At 35.3% G+C, this 22,360-nt stretch overlaps 1 protein-coding gene and 1 non-coding gene across 2 annotated transcripts; both read right to left on the bottom strand.

Moving 5' to 3' along the window:
- Positions 1–563: 563 nt before the first annotated feature.
- Positions 564–16,380, bottom strand: LOC118274796 (alpha-tocopherol transfer protein-like). Its single transcript, XM_050696917.1, has 7 exons — positions 16,144–16,380; positions 6,904–7,043; positions 3,961–4,114; positions 3,166–3,324; positions 1,828–1,921; positions 1,153–1,369; positions 564–769 (listed from the first exon to the last, which is right to left on the bottom strand). The coding sequence occupies exons 2-7, from the start codon at positions 7,034–7,036 to the stop codon at positions 615–617; spliced, it is 912 nt and encodes a 303-aa protein (XP_050552874.1). The 5' UTR covers positions 7,037–7,043; positions 16,144–16,380; the 3' UTR covers positions 564–614.
- A 5,438-nt stretch (positions 16,381–21,818) lies between these two features.
- Trnav-cac (transfer RNA valine (anticodon CAC)) lies at positions 21,819–21,891 on the bottom strand. The gene has a single exon. It is a non-coding gene; the product is annotated as a tRNA-Val (tRNA).
- Positions 21,892–22,360: the final 469 nt, after the last annotated feature.

Here is a 22,360-nt window from a genome sequence, read left to right as displayed (position 1 = left end):
TGTATATATATGTAGGAACAATGTAACTACAATACGTCAAAACTAACTGGACAATAAAACCCAATTTGTAAAGAAAATAAAATAGCGGGTTATTTCAAACATAGTGCCCACATATGTACACTTACAATTTTGAAATAATGCTTCTATACAAATAATAATAATATATAATTTAATCTTTCACATAAAAAAATATCTGCTTGATGCCACAGGATCCCTAGACTGCATTGGAATAAATTAATACTTTAAGTTAACGTGTAACTAGTGATCGTATTTGAGCATTGTCTAGTGTGAGCGAGTGTCCAGTGGAGCCGGACCAACATGCTGCCACGCATTTTTAAAATATTCGTTAGCTTCGTTTGTCTACGTTTAATTATTACTTTTCGCACTAAAATTATAAATGTGAAAGTTTGTTTGCTTAGATATTTGTCCGTCATTGACGCTAAAACTACAGAACGGATTTTGATAAAATTGAGTATACAGAAAGAGAATGCCGGCTATATACACCTTGCTTTGCTTTTGACTGGGGTAATAGTGATAGCCTTATCTAAAATGAAACAATAAAAAATTTCAATAAAATATTTATTCCTAGCAATTAATTCATCCCTAAACCAAATCTAATCTAGCTCTAACTTCTTGAAGCTGCCTTGTAGCCCGAACTCCCTCTCAGCAGGCGAGGGCTTGCCGGCAGGTCGGAGGGACTCGTTCACTCGGCGTCTGTTCTCATCCCGGATGAACACCGTATTCGCTCGTAAACGTTTGAATAGGTCCTCTAGAAAAAAATAAATGGTGATGTTTGTAGAGACACATGTGTATGGTGAAGGAAGGAAGACATTTTGTATATGATAGGATAGTAAACAAGCAGACTGTTACTTGACGTAAGTTGTTACCCTTTTAAGAGTAGAAACGTTACGCGTTTTATTCTCGAAGGGGTAGGCGCACCTGCACATTACGGTAATGCTACTCTACAATTTTATATCCCTTGTAATAGGAGGTGAGCCTATTGCCATGTGCCCACTGTACGAAATTCCAGACTCCGTGCTACTATTGAGATATTTTCGTAAACCCGAAAATAGCCTAGCAATTCTTTGCCTGACCTGGGAATCGAATCTGAGACCCCTTTTCCGGCAGTCAAGTCACACTAAAGTGGCTTACCTCTCAAAGTATCAAAATCCTTGTACTCTCCACCAGCTTCTTTGGGCAGTGCCTTCTTTGGGATGAGTTTCTCTATGGAGTCTGCACCAGTCTGGTGTACATTCAGCAGGTGCATCAGCTCCTTCCTCAGGTACGGCCTGATGAGGGACAGCACCTTGTCCATGAAGTACGGCGCGTTCATGAAGTGCACTCCTTTTAGTTTTACTAACATGCATTCCTGGAACAAGAATTCGGTTTGAAAATTACTTTCATCGAACTGAAGTACTTTTAGTGAGTTTTTCTCCCCAAAAGGAGAATTAAAAATGTTTCATCCTCTTTAAAAAATATAGAGATTTAACTGTGCAAACTCAACAAAGGCTAAGACCAAATGGCAAAAAAACGGAACCCATTATAGATTCGTCATGTCTGTCCGTATGTCACAGCCATTTATTTCTGAAACTGTTGGGTTTACATGAGCTGATGCATTCTGGTAAAAAAAAAAAAGCCTTTATTTCTGTCCGCGGTTTTGGATGTTTGTCACTCGTTCATGCAAAAACTACTGGAAGGATCCGGATAATATTTGGAAAAAGGATAGATTACGGTCTAGAATAACTCAAAGGCTACTTTTTAACCCACGAAAACGGGGGCGAAGCAGCTGGTAGAACTTAGCATGGTATAGATTCAAGCTAGACATACCTGCAGGAAATAAAGAACTTTCTTGACGACCATGAGGTCCAGCCTCGCGATATGTCCCAGGGAAGCTGTCTCCATGTCAATGAGTATCACGAACCTGTCGGTAAAAGAAAGCGTAAGAGTCTTTAAGTAACTAATATATACTGGAAAATTGTAAGAATTCCCTATCCCATTACCCTGAATAAGGACCTTTTTAAAAGCAAATGAAATAGAAGATCACTGTGTGTGTTTACTTTCAATTTAAGGATCGGGTAAAGTATTATTAAAGACTTTGATGGCTAGTTATGTTTTTTCAATAGGATTTTATCCTGTGTCGTAGATGCATTTACAAATACACAATATTACATATACAAGACATTCAGACCCGAAACAACAATTTGTGGATCGCACAAAGAGTTGCTTCGTACGGGATCAAACACGCTACACATAGCATGGCAGCCGGCTGCCCAGCCACCACGTCAATCGTGCAGTCGATTGTGTTCAGCATAACGTCTTATTAATGAAGATTAAATTCTTCAGCAACATTTTATGTTTACTTTGTACTAGTTCTCACGCTATTGTGAAAACAGGTTGGTTAAAAAAATATATAATATCTTCTGAAGCTGAACAAAGATCATCAGTAATTTACTGTGATTAATATGTAGTTCTACTTATAATTGTAGTTTATTACAGTTTAGATCAATAACTCCCCTCGCTGCTTTGTTATACTATATCTCCTAGTTGTTGGTGAGGATGACCGAACTAGATAAACCAGATATTATGCGATGCTTTCTCATTATCTCCTTATTACTAGTTATATTGTAATAGTAACCAAGCTTATTGCCAACTGGTAGACCCTGTGGGTAGACTTATTCCAGCCTTATGTATCCTTAACTTACCTATTTGTGTTTAATTTATCATTTAATTGTAGTTGATTACAGTTTAGATCAATAACTTCCCTCGCTTCTTTTTTATGCTATATCTCCTAGCTGGTGACGAGGGTGATAGAACTAGAGAAACCAGATATTTTGCGATGCTTTCTCATAAACATGCTTTTTACCAGTTATATTGTATTAGCAGTCAAGCTTGTGGCGACACACGACAAGTGACAGATGACAAAAGTCGCACAAAGACGATCGACAAGCAGATCAATGGATGACATCATAAATCCTGCATCGCACATATGAAGTTACATATGTGAGATGCCGTACATACGAATAAACACTAACTGGCTATACTTTACTTATTCATGTTTAATTAGTAATTTCCCTAAAATAGTGGGGGCATTCTGATTCATGCAGAAACTTGGAGGATTGCGCTGGTATGCAATTACTCTAACAACATAAATATGGTGGTACTTACCCTGGCCAAGTGCCCTCTTCATACTGCCACATGTCGAAGATCATCATGAAGGCCCTGACTACTTCCAGCAGGTTGAAGTTCCGAGGGTCCGGGTCTGCCAGACGGAAGTACACCACTCGGTAGCCCTCTGGTGTCGCCGTGGGTAGTGGAGCACATGCTCTGGAATTGAGAAATTAACGGTTTATTTACCGTCATAAAGTCCTTGACAAGACAAAGCAACAATTTTTTTTCTTGATTGCTAGTGGCCCATTAATTAAAGATAACTGTTGGTATACTACTTACGTATCTAGAAACTCTTCAGCATATACTTAAAGAGTATAATATCGGGTTTTACTGAGTTATCTGTGCTCGTTATACAGTGTAGAGTCTAAAACTGACGTGAAACAACGCTTGCGTTGTGTTTAGTCGCACGAGTGAGATTACCGGAGGCCCAATTACCTCCTCCCCAGTCTCCCCAATCCCCGATTCCCCAACAATCCTCAAAATCCTAACCCTCAAAAGGCTGGCAACGCACTTATAACACCTCTGGTGTTACAGGTGTAAACCCATGGGCGGCGCTGATTGAGATTACCATCAGGTGATCCAATTGATCCATCTATCTATTACCCTTTAAGGACATTAAGTAGGTGAGCTGCGGACTGCCTAGCGAGCTGTGAACTACCTATTGGTGTTACTGGGGCTCCGACTCGATAGGAGGCGCCCGCGTCGATTGCTTACCACCAGGTGATCCATTGGCTCATTTACCGGCCGGTTTTTATGTCAAATCTACCCATTACCTATTAAGTAGATACTTACACTGTGGTAAAAGCGAACTCTGCCTTCTTGTCGAAGCAGCGGTCTTTGAAGAAGGGAGCGAAGTGTGTCCGCAGTGTGTAGTGCAGGTCCAGCACCTGCTTCGACACCTCCATGCTCTTCTGGCAGCAGTGGTACACGATCAGCAGGTCCACGTCTGGAAGGGCGGAGAACATTATGTGTGAGTTTAATAGGAATTGGATTCTATAGCTTGGGACAAAGACGTATAAACATTTCTGAAACATTTTCGGAGTCTTTTATATTGGTTGTAGTGATTCTAATGACATAAAGACTTCAATTTATATAAGTTTTACTGCACAGTTGGTGCGGTGGTTGGGCAACCAGCTGTCACACAACGTACAGCGTATAGCGGGTTTGATTTCCACACGGAGAAACTCTTTGTATGATCCACAAATTGTTGTTCCGGGTCTGACTGTGATGTGTATGTGAACTTGTATGTTTGTAAACACATCCACGACACAAACGAAAATCGTAGTACACATTTTGTATAATGGAATAATTTTAAATTAATTTAAATTTATTATTGGAGTACAAACGACTACAGATATTTGAATTTGATTTTATAATTGATATGCATTATAATATATTAACATCTTGAAGATATCATTAACATAGAAAAACAGAAGAGGATTAATATTGGCCACGTGTATAATAGAACAATAAATAACAGATACCTATATAATTAATTGCACGCCATATCATTTTTCATAAAAACAGTAATCGATATGATCTGATCGTTATACTTAAACGCCTTCAAGGAATCATTGCAGCATAATTATAATATTGCAATTATTCCACGTATACTAACTACTAATTAAGGTACTAAAGAAAATGAAACATGTGCATACTTAAACAGACATCATTAACTTATCTATGAATGTGTTTAGAAAGAAATCAAGATGGTTCTTAGAAGAAAAAAGAAGTAAAGACAGCACGGTAACCACAGTGGCATTGCGACACAGAACAACTCTTTGGTGTCCATGAATTAAGTGTGGGAGTAAGTCTTAAGTGTGGGAGAGCCATGCTTCGGCACGAATGGGCCGGCTCAACCGGAGTGATACTACGGCCTCACAGAAAACCGACGTGAAACAACGTGTGAATGGGGTTACCAGAGGCCCTATTACCCTCCTCAATTTCCCCAATCGTCAAACTTCTAACCCCTAAAAGGCCGGCCACGCACTTGTAACATCTCTGATGTTTCAGGCGTCCATCGGCGGCGCTGATTGCTTACCATCAGGTGATCCGTTGGCTCTTTTACCGTCTCATACGAAATAAAAAAGAACCAGATATTTTTAAAGAGAAATTACTTTTCTTACTTATGATATGACTAGTAATAAACTAATTTGCTAGAACTAAATATCTAAAATCCTTCTGGCCGACGTCTAACGATGCAGCGATGTCATGCATGAAGGTATGTAAAGTGTGCGCTAACGCATCATTATCTACAAGATAAACAATAGAATAAGATGATCGCTAAACGACTACTACAAGGTCATCTGAGGTTAACAGACATTCACATTAATATAAAAGTAATTAAACTTGGCAAGAATTGAATTGAATGAAATGAACATGAACTGAATTCTAAGAATTTTTCAATAATAAATTGTACGTAAATATTTATTTGAAGAATGTCGTGGTGACAGATTCGGCCAGAGGAATACGATGCCCGCTTCTCATGCACATGCATGTTCGAAACCTACCAACGGCAAGTACCAATGTGACTCTTTCCGAGTTATGTGTCAACTCAACGAAATAAGTCAGAAGATATTATTAGAGGAGAAGAAAGGAAAACAATAGTTTCCACTTCTCTCGGTGAATTTAATGCAGGAGACAGAATGACTTAAACCTATTTTATTTTATTTTTTGTGGGGGAAAATCAAATCTAAAGTCACAAAATAAAATGCACAACTGGGAGAAGTCCAGCACCAAAAACTAAGTGGGTTCTATGTGTTATGCTTGCTTCCAATAATAGATATGGCAAAAACGCCTAAACGCACGGAAACATGTTCTAGATTCCACAAAGTCCGACACCACCAGCTACCATGACATTTGGATGGTAACTACGTCTCTGGAGTTAAGTGGTATATCAGGCCAAGTTCAATTAGAGGGCAAGTCCTAACATGAAGTTATTACCAGTGACTCCCAACAATCTCTAAGTGGGTTCATACTAAAAGCAGTAGTAGGTAATAATAAACAGATTTAATTGCTTTAATTAATCAGAGCCATTATGTAGGGTACTTCCGTGGACATTTTTATGTGAATTTTATGTCTTTTTGTACATTTTACCATAAATAAAACAGATAGTTGTGCAAATGGGTTGACATTGTGCATATGAGTTTGTAATAATAAAGCCGGAAAATTTATAGCAGTCCCTTCACTTCATCATCAACAATCCCCATAGTTAAAGACTTGTGGCGACACACTGACAAAAAAAATATGCGAATTAACATGGATGGAAAATCCCAACGAACAAGTTGGACAGAAAGCCCGCCAGGCATGATCACCTCGCCTCCTTTTCTTAGGGAACTTTACTCTATTCCCTAAAGTGGTGACCCCGGGCTATAAACTATGGGCTTCCTATACATTAGAGTGTTCACCATAATTTCCATGCCTAACAGTCAAAAACAGATCACATTTTTTAAACGTGGCCCCATTCTTTCATTATCTCCTGTGTAAAGAGTGCGTTTTCGAACATACAAGGTCACATTCACATCAGACCTAAACCCGAAACAACGATTTGAGGATCACACAAAGAGTTGCTTCGTGAAGTAATCAAACCCGCTACCCTTTACACGGCAGCCAGTTGCCCAGCCACCGCGTCAACCGTACAGTTAAATGAAATTAAAATGGTTTAAGTCAGCTCAGACCTCAATTTTCCCCATAATCTTCACATAGCTACTACTTTAGAATGAAAGTTTGGAGTACCTGTTAAATACTGGCCAGGTAGATGTGGCTGTGTCTTGAGCCAGTCTCGCAGCTTCTGGATGTCTTCTGGAGATATGTCAGGGTTCTTCTTGTACTCCTCCTCGATTGTGATTGGTACCACTACACCCGCCATCTTGTTTCTGGAAATAAGCGGAATATACACTTGACAAAGCATAATAACTCTTTAAGTTAAGTTCTTTAAAACTACTAATAGAAAACTGTTGAAGGCAAATTCTCCGCTAACGTCGGTCACAGGTGACCACCACGGCGTTCAATGTGTTAAAAAAATCGTATCCACTACCTCGTTGGTCGAGTGGTCGCAAGTGCGCCTGCCGGACAAGAGGTCTCGGGTTCGGTCGGTATGTCGGTTGGGTAAAGTTAAAATATTACTGAGCTTTTTACAATTTTTGGAAAATTTCTCTGTAGTAGCATGGAACCTGGAATTGTTTCCAGTAAATGGCAATAGACTCACCCCCTATTACATGGGGCTTTTAACACAAATGGTCAAAACATGTAATGTGCACCTCTGCCTACCACATCGGGAATAAAAGGCGTGACATTACTTACTTAAAATCTACACAAAATACGCACTTACAACTTTACGTTTACAACTCATTTTCATTCATATCTTTATATATTTTTAGTAAAAAACACTTTGTGTCGTATTAGGAACAGGTATAATGTAAAATCTTATAAATATACATAGGTATGGTAGAATATGCTATTTCTCACAGTAAATAAAAACTTGTTCACATCTTCCTACTAATAATATACATAGTTGCTATTTTGAAAAGATACATAAATCTTTAGAACAGGTAAGTTAGGAATTAACTTATTTATTAATATCATGTTAAAGTCTAAAAAAATGTTTGTAAGCTTGTCAATTACAGTAAGTAGGTAATAAAAAGGCAGATCTTGCTTTTTTTTAAAGTTCACACTATTAGATGTGCCATTAATTTTAATGAAGATTTTTTTAAAATTTTTCCTGTTTCGTAAATGTATTTTCAAGCACATAATTAGAATCGTTATACAATACTTTAAACAACATCAACAGCCTATAAGTAGTTACTGCTGATCAAAGGCGTCTTCTCGCACGGAGAAGGTTTTAACCACTATGCTTGCTCAATGCGAGTTGGCGATTTCAAACTTACAATTAGAAATTATAAGTACTATTTAATGCTAGTTAATACTAGGCTTCCTCACGATGTTTTCCTTCACCGTTTGTCAGCAGTGTCTAAGGAAAAAGTCACATAGGTACTTGCCGTTTTGGTAAGTTTTACACAATAGAATAAGACAGCGAGGAAAAAAATAATATCATACATAATAGTCAAATAGTCATAATTATTTATTTCAAATAGACTCCGAAGGCACTTTTGAACGCCAAAGCAAATATAATAATATTAGGAACGTCTATCTGTCCGTATATAATATTTAGTCTTACCCGAAAGTCTAGACTACCTGCTTCGTAGTTACCTAGTGTTGACGTTCACTCGTCTAATAACATAGACAGGTAAATAAAGTGTAATTTATGAAATAAAATATGTATTTGAATAACGCCTCAAATTTAGATTATATGATAGAAATAACTATTACATACCGACCCGATATGATATCTATTCTATTTGATCAGTTTCCGCTACAAAACTACGTATTATTAAATCTAAATTCGAGTAAAAAATAAAAATATTCCAACATTATTTACAAACTCATTTCCTGATTGATCAGGTGATCAAAATGCAGCTGTCGATCGCTGTTTGGGAGATATAGGATATGATTTCGTATTAGATAATATTAGATAACGTAGTATTTGGACATGCTCTCAAGAAGCACGCCTAATCCGTAACATAATTATCGTATTCAATTACCAATTTTAACCTGCTCTTTTTACAGTCGGTTAATATACTAAAACCTCCTAAGCGTAATAAACATATTTCTGTAAACCGCATCAAAATCGGTTCGGCCAATCGTGAGATAATCGCGTACAAACATACATACAGGTCAAACAGAGAACCTCCTTTTTTTGAAGAAAACATCTTGGATGTTTAACAAATTAAAAAAAAGTTAAAATTCAATGGTTCATTTTTTTATTTATCTCTTTTATTTCAGGCGTCTCAGGCGAAACATCACTGGCAATAGTAAACAACTAAAGCGGAGACACGGCTGTCGTCATAAAAATATATCATAAAATCGTTATGGCCAGCGTATAAACTAACCTACTAGATACCTACCGAAGGAAATATATATTATAATTAATTACACATTTGTAATTACAGAATCAATTAAGGTTACTACCACTTACTTCAATAATTTATAGACATCTAGAAAATAACCAATACCTATTTAGAATGAGTGAAGTAATAGTAACTGCGGTTAAATAACTATGAGAATATTGAATTTGCTAATATATTAGTACAGACTAACAGACATTAAAAAAGTTATATAAACCGAACTTGACTGCACGGTTGGCGCGGTGGCTGCGACGGCTTGGTCGATCTATCACCACAATGTTAGCAACAATTGTCCTGTCTGTGATGATAGTTCGATCCCAATACAGTGTGACATCTCCATTTTCAAGAACTGGTTCAGGCAGATACTTATAATACGGCACTTAAGATTCAACAAGTTTGTATTTTAAAACAAATTGTTGATGAATAATCCTGGCTACAAGATTGTGTCTATGCAAGTACTCTCCGTTAGCTAAGTGAGAACAACCCGAAATTATATGTCGAATGGATTCCCCTGGGCGATGACATGCCCGACAAATGTCAGCCGTTCCATCCTTTATAATATACTTTCGGTAGTTGTTCGTCAACATAACTTCGTCCATAACTGCACAGACAAAACCTTCCGTTTCTCCAAAGAAGTTACCAAAACGTAGCCAGGATACGGACGCTAAGAAATCTGTATCTGGCCCATGTAGGGCCCGATAGTAGCGTCCGTGCAACTCCTTACTTTGCCATACATTCTTGCGATCCTTAGTGCTTAGTATTATAGGTTCTCTCCAGTCCTTATTAGCCAAGGAGAGCGGAGTAAGTCCTTTGTCCACTGAGACAACATCTCGATGTATCCCCACCTCCATTTGTTTTCGGAGACTACACACTTCACTGTTTTGGACGGTTTTAGCAGAACAACCCAAACAGTCTTCTTCTTATTATTATTATATAATTTCCATATTAAAGTTAAGCTGTTTGACTAATTAAATGTTTGAATAATTAATACTTCTAATGCCAATCTCGACACTGTCTGCTTCCTTTACCTTGATAGCTTTTATTAACTAAAAGATCAAATAAACACGTGTAAAATGTGAGGAAAAAAACTTATAAAATTAAACAAAATGCAATACTTAATATTAAAACACCTTTTATCTGTTAACTTAAAATTTTGTTATTTTTGAATACTTCTTGTTATTTCCTGTATCATAGTCACATTAAATTTGTCATTTCTTTTGTTAACTTGTGGACAATGGTATGGGTTGCATGATTGTTATTTAGTTTTAATACGTACTCTATTTGTTATGTTTAATTATGTAACTGTTTTTTGTCCCTTAATAAATAAATAAATAAATAAAAAATAACTAAATAAGTACCTCATTTTTCTCGTCGACTGAAAATAAGAATACCTAATTAAAATTGATACTGTCGATGTCGGTACATAATTTAACTAAAAAAATATAGTTTTTTGTAATGAGAAGTTATTTATAAAAAAAAACCCATTGTTATCAAAAGGTATTCTGTGGACAAAGACCAAGGTTAAATGCTTACCTTCCTCAAAATTTTGATAAATAGGTACTTAGTCGTGTCATTAACGACTGATTACATTATTCTTAACAAATAAAGAGATAAATTAATCATTATGAACAACGTGCTATATCTCACACTTACATGGGAACAATAATCATTCAAATTGTCCAAAAATATACAAACGCTGTTTCAAATTAAAAGCTAGATTTAGCAATTAAACCTATGTTGTATGATGTGACTGATGACGTAAGATACTTTACTATATTTAGTAGTCATAGTATGTAATCTAGAGTTGACTCCGGCTCGAAAAGCAGGTGTAGGAGTGGGATGGGTTTTAGTTAGTAAGAGTCTGACACTCCTTTTCGCCTCGCCCAAGGTAGAAGAAATCTTTGGATGATTTTCCCCCCTTCATAAAAAAACACTTAAAAAAATGTTGTATATAAATTAAGATTTTGTGTTGGTACATAATATAAAGACCGACTTAATTGAAAGTACCTAAGGATCTTAATCTAGACACACGGCAGTGTGTCCGCCAAGTTCGAGCAAAAAAAACCGACACACCGGCCGTGGGTTATATTACACGAACCATTTCGGGCCAAGTTCGACCCACCTATAACTCAAAATCTATTTTATCTACGCATATGAAATTTCTAGTATCTGTCGAGATCTACTTACTTATCTAAAATACAAAATTTCATTAATGTACCTATTGTAGGTCTTGAGATATCACGTCAGAAAATCGTATTTTTACTATACACTCACTGACTGACTGACTCACTCACTCATCAAAAACCTAGACCACTTCCAATGGTCGTATTGACTTGAAATTTGGCATGGAGGTAGGTCTTTGGGTCAAGGTAAAGGAAAAAATCTGAAAATGGCCAAGTGTGAGTCGGTTTTAAAAATAATGAAGGTGTAAATTCATACCCCTAAGGAACTAAAACAAAAAAAATATCTATGTCTTCCAATGGTCGTACCGACCTAAAATTCGTTACGAAGGTTTGTATTTAGTCAAAGTAAAGTAAAATAAGAAAAAAAGAAAATAAACCTTACAAAAATAAATAAATCCCACCCAAAACATAAATGTGAAAGGCTGCCAAGTTCGATAATATTGGAATGCTTCGACTATAAACAGAAGTGAGATCTAAATAAGTACCAAGTTCCATACACAGACCTCAGTTAAAAATGATATAACTTGGCAAGTACTAGAAAATTATATACTTGACTCATTGCGTTTAGTAGGTTTATAACAAAGTGTGTGAAAACTTGCCAACTTGTTATATCATTTTTAACTGAGGTCTGTGTATGGAACTTGGTACTTATTTAGATCTCACTTCTTTTATAGTCGAAGCATTCCAATATTATCGAACTTGGCAGCCTTTCACATTTATGTTTTGGGTGGGATTTTATTAGACCTTATCCCTAATTAACTCAATTGTATTTCTTATTACTTAAACGCGACAACAGGACACAATATTTGAATCAACATGTAATGAAATAAATCACAAAAACATAATTTAATACAAGTAACTACTTAAAACCACTAGTCAAACACTTTATACACGTAGTTACGTCAAAACACTAACTACTTATATACCTATATATACTTCTATCTTATTCATTCAATACATAGATACCTAGTTACCTACATAGACTATACTATTACCTATATTTGCCAGTTTCCCAAGGTGAAGTAATAAGTGCCTTCAACTTGCAATAAGACCATTATAAATACTATAAGTAAGTAGTAGATTATTATAAATACTATGGAGTTTCTTGCTCGTTTTTCTCCATTCGAAACTACACTTTGGAACGAGCACCTAGCTTCACTGACGGACAGACTGACGGACAATTCAATTTGACGTTTCAAAAGTGCCTAATTTCGACTGCACGGATTTCGCAGTGGATGGGCAACCGGCTGCCGCGCAACGTGTAGCGATTCCCGTACGGAGCAACTCTTTGTGTGATCCACAAATTGTTGTTTCGGGTCTGGGTGTGATGTATATGTGAACTTGTATGTTTGTAAACGCATTCACGACACATGCCTTGACTTTGACTTTGACTTTGACTGGCCACTCCTAAACACTACAATAATAATTTATATGTATAGATTATTCTGCAAACAAATGCTAATAAATATGAACTTTAAAACCACTTGTTTACTTATTAAATAGTTTTTGTATCTATTTGCTTCACTAATTGAGGAATTAATGAAAAACTGAAGATGCGATATAATTGTATTATTGTTGCTATAAAAATATTTAACTTATAATCGTGTGACTCTTTAAGTAGGTACTCTTAATCAAAAACTATCAAGAGTCATTCACATTACGGATCTACGAGAAAAACTTCATCATAAAAAAGTTTAAAATTACCGAAAGATGCTGAATTTTGTAAACAATCCGATAAAACATATAACTATTATCTATAAACCCAAACCGTACTATCCTACTTTAAACTCAATAATAAACACTAGCCAACTACGCAGGCAATATTATAGTGCACAAGTGTGTGCGCAAATAGAGTGACAGTGAGGGAACAGATGCCCTCTTTGTTCCCTCACTCTCAGAACTTGATGGGACGGCAGACCGACCCGATCGGAGAGGGGTTAGGCGCAGAACCAACGGCTTTACGTGCCACGGGGGGTAAAACACCGCCGAAATTCCTGACCCCGGGCTAATAATAGTTATTTTACTCAGAAAATGCCATTATCACTTTTTGACCGACGCTTGTATCGAACCTGCGACACGATGCACAGCAGCCGGTCACCCAACCACTGCGTCAACCATGGTTACCTCAATAAGAAAACATAAATAACACTAATGGATTACCTGACCTGCAAGGTAGCAGTGCACTTGACTGGCTTCACTGTGCAAGTGGTTTAAGGTGAACGTGTATTATGTTTAGACATTTACGCATTCTGTCTTCTAATCCCCAGGAAGGGTATTGGATTATAAGGATGGACAATCATCAAATGACTATAGGAGCAGGAGTTGGAACCTGGTGGTTTTTAGTTTATTATAGGAGTCGGAACCTGGGTGGAGGCCGTGTATGAGAGTCAGACTCTTACTGACTATAATCCACCCTGTCCCAACTCCTGCTCTGTGCTGAGGCCGCAGTACTTAGCCCGTTCTTTTTCACCTTTTATGAGTTTAATGTTTAGCTAGAGTCAGTGCAAGCGCATCTCTGTACCTACCCCGAACACAGTTCACAGACTTCTTCTTATTAATTTATAATATTGTTTTCATAAATACTTAAATAAATACTTATTAATAAACAATTACTGACTCTGTTTTTTAATAAGAATTTTCGATTGTTGTATTTTTAATTCAATTATTGTTACTACATAGTAATGAAATTATGCAGGCATATTCTATATCTACCAACTACGTACTACATAACCGGACTAAATACTCAACACGTGTTGCAAACAATAGGTTTTACAATTACTTAGAAAACTTAGTGTTCAAGTGAATAATTAGTACTTCCTAACCATGTATTGATGGGCTGCTAATTTTAGGTTGTAACTCGTAAACCTGTACTTAACACAAGGCGGGACATTGTAACCCATGATTGTGCACCATGCAACATTGCAGATTGCATGCCAATCATTTCAACATTGATGTCCTCATGGGACTTCCTCGTTAATTGCAGTTTTAGAACGAACTTTTAATTATTTACGACAAAATAGTAGTTTTTGAATTATTTTAGATATTTTGCAAAAGGAGACAGGGTATCTAGATTTACTTTTAATTCCAAATATAAACTCAGATCATCAACAAATCTTACAATGCCTCAATACGTATTGCGGTTGCTGGTAGTATAGGACATACGACAATGAATCTAGTTCTCCACCCATAGAAATTAATGGATTTTTGACAAAGATCTCTAAAAATCTATCGTAAGACATACTAAATGAACTAAAAATCACGGTGTACTCACGTAAATTAATGAAGAAACGCTACTAGTTTCGAGTCACAGAGACACTCTTCATCATGGGTAGCGTGCGCAGACGCGGCGACATCGCAGAGCCCACTAGGAGTAAGCTTTTCTACATTAATTAACGTGAGTAAACCGTGATTTTTAGTTCAAAATCTGTAGGTGTATCTTTATCCCGACTGAAATTTAATAGAACTAATTTAAAAAATCTAACTTTAGACCTTAAACCCATGGATTACGGTTGGTTATTAATTGCGATCATTTTTTAAAGGGTTTATGTAACATTTTTATGGCTTTATAGCGTGATTACTTACTGTACCTAGGTAGTTACTTATAAACTAGACAGCACAATAACAATACAACGGAGACAATAAAACAATGAAACTATTTAGTCTAGATTCTAGATATAACCTGTATTCTTGTTTTTACAGGTTTTGTGACTAATAAAAGTAGCCTAAATTACTCCTTAGTACATCAGCTACCTGTCAAAAAAATCCGTCAAAATCGCTCCAGCCATTTCAGAGGTTATCCAGAACAAACAGACAGAGAGATAAAAATATGTAAAAAATGTTATTTTGGTGTATAATATATCGTAAGTATATTCATAATATTATTCATGTATATTCATAGTAAAAAGCGGTTATTTTAATATAACAAACAGACACTCCAATTTCATTTATATGTCTAGGTTTATTATTGTTATTATACAGTTTATAATAATAATCTCAGATCAGATCTCAAGCAGGTAATCTAAATGGTGTTTAGTTATCGCACTACTATTTTCCTCCTATATTATTATTCTAGGTATGGTAATTTGTTTAACAGAGAACGACTTTTAACGAAAATCTGTATTAATTTCCATTCCATATAATTCGTATTCGATCAACCAGATTATAATAAAATCATTAAAATAAATAAAAACTAAATATTCTACTAAACTAAACGATCAAAATATACGTTAGAGACAGCAAAATAACATTTTTACTATTTTGTCAGTCTGTCTGTCTATTTGTCCTGGTTAATCTCTGAAATAGTTGAACCTATTTTGACAGGACTTTAATTGGAAGGTAGCTGATGTGCTAACGAGTAACTTAGGCTACTTTTACTTAGTCCGTAATCCACGCGAGCGAAGTCGCGGGCATCAGTTAGATGACAATAAATAAATAAAGACTAAATATAAACAAAGGCTTTACTGCTAGTTATCACGTTTACATCTTCGTATCTCTCTCTATACTACTATTACGACATAAACGGAAAACTTGAGCATAATTGTAATATTTTCCTGTTTAAGTACTGTTACCTTTAAAGGTAGAACTGTTTATTAACCTTTATGTTTTTCTAAATTTCCTCTTATCCCACCAAAGGGTTTGTATTGGCAAAGGTAAGTACAATCAAATTTAAAGTAATATAACAGCCATTTTTAAGGAGAGCGAACTTGTCACCGTATAATGGTTATGTTATAATTCGTACTTATGTCATGTATTGTATAAATTTAAATTCAATTAGTCAATTCAATAAATCCGAAAATGAACCCAAAGTTAAATAATGAAATAAAACTTACCTATTAAATAGTCAATCCAGCAACGAAAATCCGAAAGGAATTATTTACAAAATTATTATAAGAAAAAAATTAATTCTTCGTCAAGCACAAACAACCATACCCAATTTAATAAATTAATTTAATTTTAAAATATACAATTCAATAAATTAACACATTTAACAATTCGAATATCGATATTTTTTTCTGACTACGCCACACGCGAGATCGCACTGGCTGTTAGTTTGCGAATGAAACTACACTACGAGAATACGTCTACTTCATCTTGACTTAAGAACCTAGTTGTAGTATCGCATACTTATACAGAATGGAAGTGTACTTTTCTTAAAAAAATAACTCATTACATCTACTTAAAGAAAATTTTTGTATACATTTTTATGAAGGATCTGTTTCATTTCACCATTGCCGATTAAACGTCAGTTAGCATGTATACTATGATAGATTTCGTATCAAAAAAATATACACATAGTGGTGCTTCTATCTACCATAAATCGTAAAGGTCGTCTTTGTTTTTTTAACCACTTCAAGTGTAGTTAAAGAAAATATGAGTTCATATATTATATTATTCGTAATGATTACCTACGTAGTAGTAGTCACATTGCAAATTGCTAAATAGTGTTAATATTTCTTCGGGGAGTTAAACTGTGTTTTGCTATGTTATTCCCTTCAGAGACTTAAAAAAGTTTTGCTACGTTATTCTTATTTTTGTTTAATAAAAAATGGCCATAGTTAGTTACATTGTCCTACAAAAAAATAATCATAGTATCATCTACTATGGTACTGAGTGTTGCGAATAGAGGAATGCGTCTAAGATATTAATTAACCGTGGAGGCGATGGTAACTAACGGAGCAATGTAACGGGCGATTAAACCATTATCGGCCACTACAACACCGAATGTTCTTGTAACATCATACATTTTAAGTTCCAAAGGGCACTAGCATACAATATAACATCCTCTTTTTATCCGTTATATTTTAAGTCCTATGCAAACTGATATTTTTATATCTTACTTACGACAACTCGGCTGCACAAAGGGTCTCGGTTTCGATTCCGGCGTCGGGCAAAGTATTACTGAGCTTTTTTCGGATTTTCGAAAAATTTTTCTCGGTAGTAGCACGGAGTCTGGAATTGTGTCCAGTATATGGCAATAGGTTCACCCCCTATTACATCGGACTTATAACCTAAATAGTGAAAAGTGGGTGTACATTGTGTAGAGGCATTACGTGCCGTAATGTACACTTCTGCCTACCCCTTCGGGGATAAAAGGCGTGACGTTATTTACATTTTTTACATTTATTTATTTACGTGGTTATACTATGGTCCTCGTGAAAAAGCCGGGGCGTCCTGCAGACCTTCCATCCGCATACCAACCCATCGTTCTGCTGAAACGACTAATAAAAGCTCATCGAAATAATAATATTGAGCCTCATCGAGCACCTAATGGAAAGGGGACCGTACTGTGTGGACCACGAATTCGGCTTTAGAAGGCGGTGCTTCACGGTAGATGCCATTATGCGCCTGCGACCTAAAGATGGGGACTGCAGTTTTTAGGGACAGGGTCTTCGAGATGGTGTCTTTGGGCATCGCTCATACTTTCAACTGCCTCGCCCCCCTTAATTGGGAACCCAAATCATCAACGGTTTTAGCTTCTATGGTAAATCATACGGTATAATATTTTTGGGTCCATGTCAAATTCGAATAATAGTCGAACAGTAAAATTGTACTAAAGGCACAGTTAGTTTACCTACTTCCATGTTTTGTAATATCCATGGATTAAAACTCTATAGTAGTAGTAGTAGTAGTATAGTACTTACAAATTGTAAGTGGAGTATATACAAATAAATTATTGTATTCTATTCTATTCCATTCTATAATTGTATAAAAATATTAAAAAAGATGTCCTTCGTGATAAAATTAATTAAAAAAATTGTCACGCTTCAGTGCTTTAAAAATATCCGCGATAACATTGAGCCTATAAAATTACATATAATTGACTATTATGTTTAGCTACGTAATTCTCATAAACCATTATAGGTATGTCATATAACCAAATATTAAAATAAAAAAAATATTCTCAGTACTTTAATATGAATAATAATCTATATTGTTTTTCATTCCATTAAAACAAGGGTGTCCAACCTTTTCCTGGTCAGAGACCACTTTTACACATACATATAATTATTTTTCATGGTGGTCCCACACTCTGATTATCTCATTCTCGTATAAACATAATAAATTTAAATTTTTGAAATCAGTTATCTCCTTTGTTACGTTTAATTTTAGTTGTCTTGTGTATTTTAATTTCACGAACCAATTTTTGACTTCTGAGGACTTCTAGTGATCCACGGACCACCGGTTCGGAACCACTGTAGTAAAACCACCTTAAAAACATTATTTAAGGTTGTTACGTCACATAAACACTAAAAGTCACTTATCTCGTACTTAGGTACCTACCGTACCTGTCTGACTGTAGGAACCTACATACATATTACTTATACTCATGACATCATACGTATAATAAACTACTTTTTTTAGGTTGGACAATTATCCGATTCTATCTCCTCTCTCCTGCATTAAACCGTAGCCCGGGTAAATTTAAAACCACTTCTGAGTCACTTCTATTATAGTGTTTAACCTAGTATTGTGGAGTCTACTGGTCTGATCGTAAGGTTTGTAATGAAAATTCATACTAATATGCGGATTTTGCAGGTCTTTGGTGAGGCATGCATGCTGCAGGCTAGGATTTTGGTGCGTTTACAAACATACAAGTTAACATACAGTTGACACCCAGATCCGAAACAACAATTTGTGGATCACGCAAAGAGTTGCTCCGTGCGGGAATCGAACCCGCTCCACGGCAGCCGGTTACCCAGCCACCGCGCCAACCGTGCAGTTTATGCCTGCCCTCTACGGTTTAAAAACTGTGATGATAGGTGTATATTATGTGTAGTAAAACTGGGTTTACTTCACAATAAACTGGTTCCATTTACTCACGGATTACAAAGAGTGGTTCCACTTCTAATGACAATTAGGTAGGTAGGTACTCTAAACACATAGGTACACGTTACCTACTACGAGTAGGTACCTAAGTAATGAAATATCTTAGTTTTATACCTACACTAGCTGATGCCCGCAGCTTCGCTCGCGTGGATTACGGACTTTGTGACTTTATTTTCTAAAATAAAAGTAGCCTAAGTTACACCTTCCCGTTAAAATCGATACAGCCATTTCAGAGATTAACCGAGACAAACAGACAGATAAAAATTGTAAAATGTATATTTTGGTGTATGTATCTTATGTATATTCATGTGGAAAGAAGTTACTTGAATATTACAGACACTCCAACTGTTTTATTTATTAGTCTAGATAGATGACTAAATAACCGAGTAATATATTTTGGCATGTATTTATTTTAACTGTGGGAAGATTTTCAGAAAAACAATAGTGTGTACCTACTAATTTACTTGACAATCGTTTACCGACAATAGTCACAAAAAAATGCTTTATTGGTAGTTGGTACACAGCTAGTTGTTTTTTGTTTTTGACTTCACAACATTTAAGTAGTAGGTGTGTATATTATTTGCTGCAAAAATATACTTCCTGGTTGACATATAAATTGAATCATTATGTGTATATAATTAGATGCAGTTTATCATTATCTACCAATAAAGACATTATCTCGAGTTGCCAAGATGTGTCTGTAAAAAAATAAATAGTTAAAGACAAAGAAATACATAGTACCTGATCGGATCTCATATAAAGACAAGTTTCTACCTCAAGAACATAGCACATAGTTCGTAGCGCATAGTCAGTAGCGTAGCAACGTTATCTCGATATTAATAATTTCGTGCGCATCAAAAAGTTCCTATGCCTACTAACGTAACTACGCTTTATTCGAAATGTGTCACCTGACCATTTCGTAAACACAATGTCTAATACCTATACATATATAGCATAAAAATATACACATTGAACAGTTCGTTAAAATGGAGCAAACATATTTTCTTGTTCTTTATTTTTATTTTTCATAGATAAAACTTATGACGCAAGTTTGTCTCTTTGTAGATCGCATTAAATAACAAATCCTCGTGACAGCGTCCACTGCTGGACTAGCCTATGAGCCTCCTCTATATCTAGAAGAGTTCACCATAATCTCAAGGGTGAGCACATGGGGTGTAAATCGCTGCTGCTGCCCGGTCCCATAGTTAAATGATAAATGATATTTATTTTGCAAATAGGTTATAAAATAACACTTTTACACGTCAATCTCTTAAATAACTAGATGAGGCCGGCATTTTCTATCGGACTACTCTGAGAAGAAATGCCGAAACAAACTCAGAGGTCATAGTCTCTTTTAAAGTCCAGACAAAATCAATTAAAGATGTCGGAGAAGTTGGTTCTTATGTTACCAACGGAAACAACTGACTTGATCCAAAATAATTAAATTTAAACCATTAACCTTGAAACTTAGACGCAATTTCGTACGTGAGATTAGATTTTGACATTTGGAAAATTTCGAGGAAGACATTATTCTCATGTGTCTAGAGGTCACAGTTTATTCACAACTGGATTCGAGATTAACTAGGATTATTTATTTCGGTCTTTGGTCGTGATAAAAAAAAATTTAGAGTTCATTTTGTATTTTAAAATCTAAAATGTCATTTAATCAATTTATTAATTAATACATACTATACTATTTCACAAAAAATGCATATTTATTAATTTAAATTAATTATGTACTTATCTTTGAAATCAGAATGAAAAGTATGATTGAATGAAATATTACTTATTGAACGATGAGGTCATATTGGTCGTCAATTTCGGGAATAGATGTTCCCCGATAATGATGTTGCAATTTTTTGCAGTGCAGTAGTGTAGATGTAGTTAGACTGTTTTCGCCATTAACCTATCAGACAGGTGGGCTTGTTCCTATAGATAGTTGCTTCTTGCTTACTAACAAAATATCCTTTTAATATTATTTCACAAAGTATCTTTATAATGTCTTTAAAAGTTAAGTACCCAATTTTCTTTAAATATATATTTTTTATTGTGACTTAAAGACGCCCGACATCAAACTGCGCCTGCAAAATACTTAGGTTTAAATAGTTTATTCTCAAAAAGACAAAGGAAGTCACTTACATGAGAATATAAGTTAACACAAAGTAATAAACTAAATAAGGTCACCGATACAATCAAGAATCGAAAACATGTTACAATAAAATTAATGATACATGCTTAACATATAAAGAATAAAATTAACAATTAATAGATAAAGTGCCATTTTACCCGTTCAACGGTTTCATTCTCAACCAGTAGGATAGTGACTTGTTTCAATCATACTTACACATTAATCACTAAATAACATTTTGCTATATTATAATGGCAAGGCATGATTTCGTTGGTTTAATTTTTATTATGTGAGAACAATGTAACACCAATATTCAGTCAAAGAGATCGAAAAAGATAATAGCCTAAGGACAATAAAATAATACAGTCCGGAGTTGACCAGTCCCAGTTGACGGCCCCGTTCACGAACATGACACGTACTCTACTTATCAGAAAAATATTTAAAACATTAAGAATATTATAGTAATAATAATGAATTACCAATTACTAGAAAAATTATATAATTTTAAATAAAAGAAAATATTGTTGTTTAATGGATGCAAAAAGCAACTGTTTCCGCCCGGGATCGAACCGGGGACCTTGTGCGTGTGAAGCACACGTGATAACCGCTACACTACGGAAACTTGAAAATAAACGTCGAAATTATAGAGCAGTAAGTACTTCTTCAATGCACAATATTATTAAAAGTTTTTTATCATTATTTTAATTTCAACTTAGCGTTGTCATATAAATACAACAATTACAATAAATTCTTATAAAATTACACTTTAAAGTATGTAAGCAACCCCTGAAATAGCATATTGTTTGAGACTTTAAGCTACGCAGTAAATTAAAAAATCCTTTTTATTTATCTAATTAACTAATAAACTATCTATCTATAATCTAATTATCTATTTTTTATTATGAACTGAATCATTGTGCTGCCCTCTTGTTTATTTCATTGGAACTACAGTACGTACGGTAAGACATGTTTACATTAAATTCTAATAGATGGCAGTAACGTATCGTAACCTCGTATGAAGTAATATTTTTATTATTACTTGATTTACTTTTAACATTATGATAAGGTTGCAATAATTACTTTTTTACTGC

Source organism: Spodoptera frugiperda, chromosome 11 (assembly GCF_023101765.2).
Source record: "Spodoptera frugiperda isolate SF20-4 chromosome 11, AGI-APGP_CSIRO_Sfru_2.0, whole genome shotgun sequence".
NCBI classification, from domain to species: domain Eukaryota; kingdom Metazoa; phylum Arthropoda; class Insecta; order Lepidoptera; family Noctuidae; genus Spodoptera; species Spodoptera frugiperda.
This window is presented reverse-complemented; position numbering and strand designations above follow the sequence as displayed.

Excerpts from the sequence above, each read along its gene's own strand:
- LOC118274796 (XM_050696917.1), bottom strand. The coding sequence starts at position 7,036 with ATGGCGGGTGTAGTGGTACCAATCACAATCGAGGAGGAGTACAAGAAG. Across the intron at positions 4,115-6,903 it reads ACCTGGCCAGTATTTAACAG|ACGTGGACCTGCTGATCGTG; the intron begins GTACTCCAAACT and ends CCGCCCTTCCAG. Across the intron at positions 770-1,152 it reads GGATTTTGATACTTTGAGAG|AGGACCTATTCAAACGTTTA; the intron begins GTAAGCCACTTT and ends ATTTTTTTCTAG.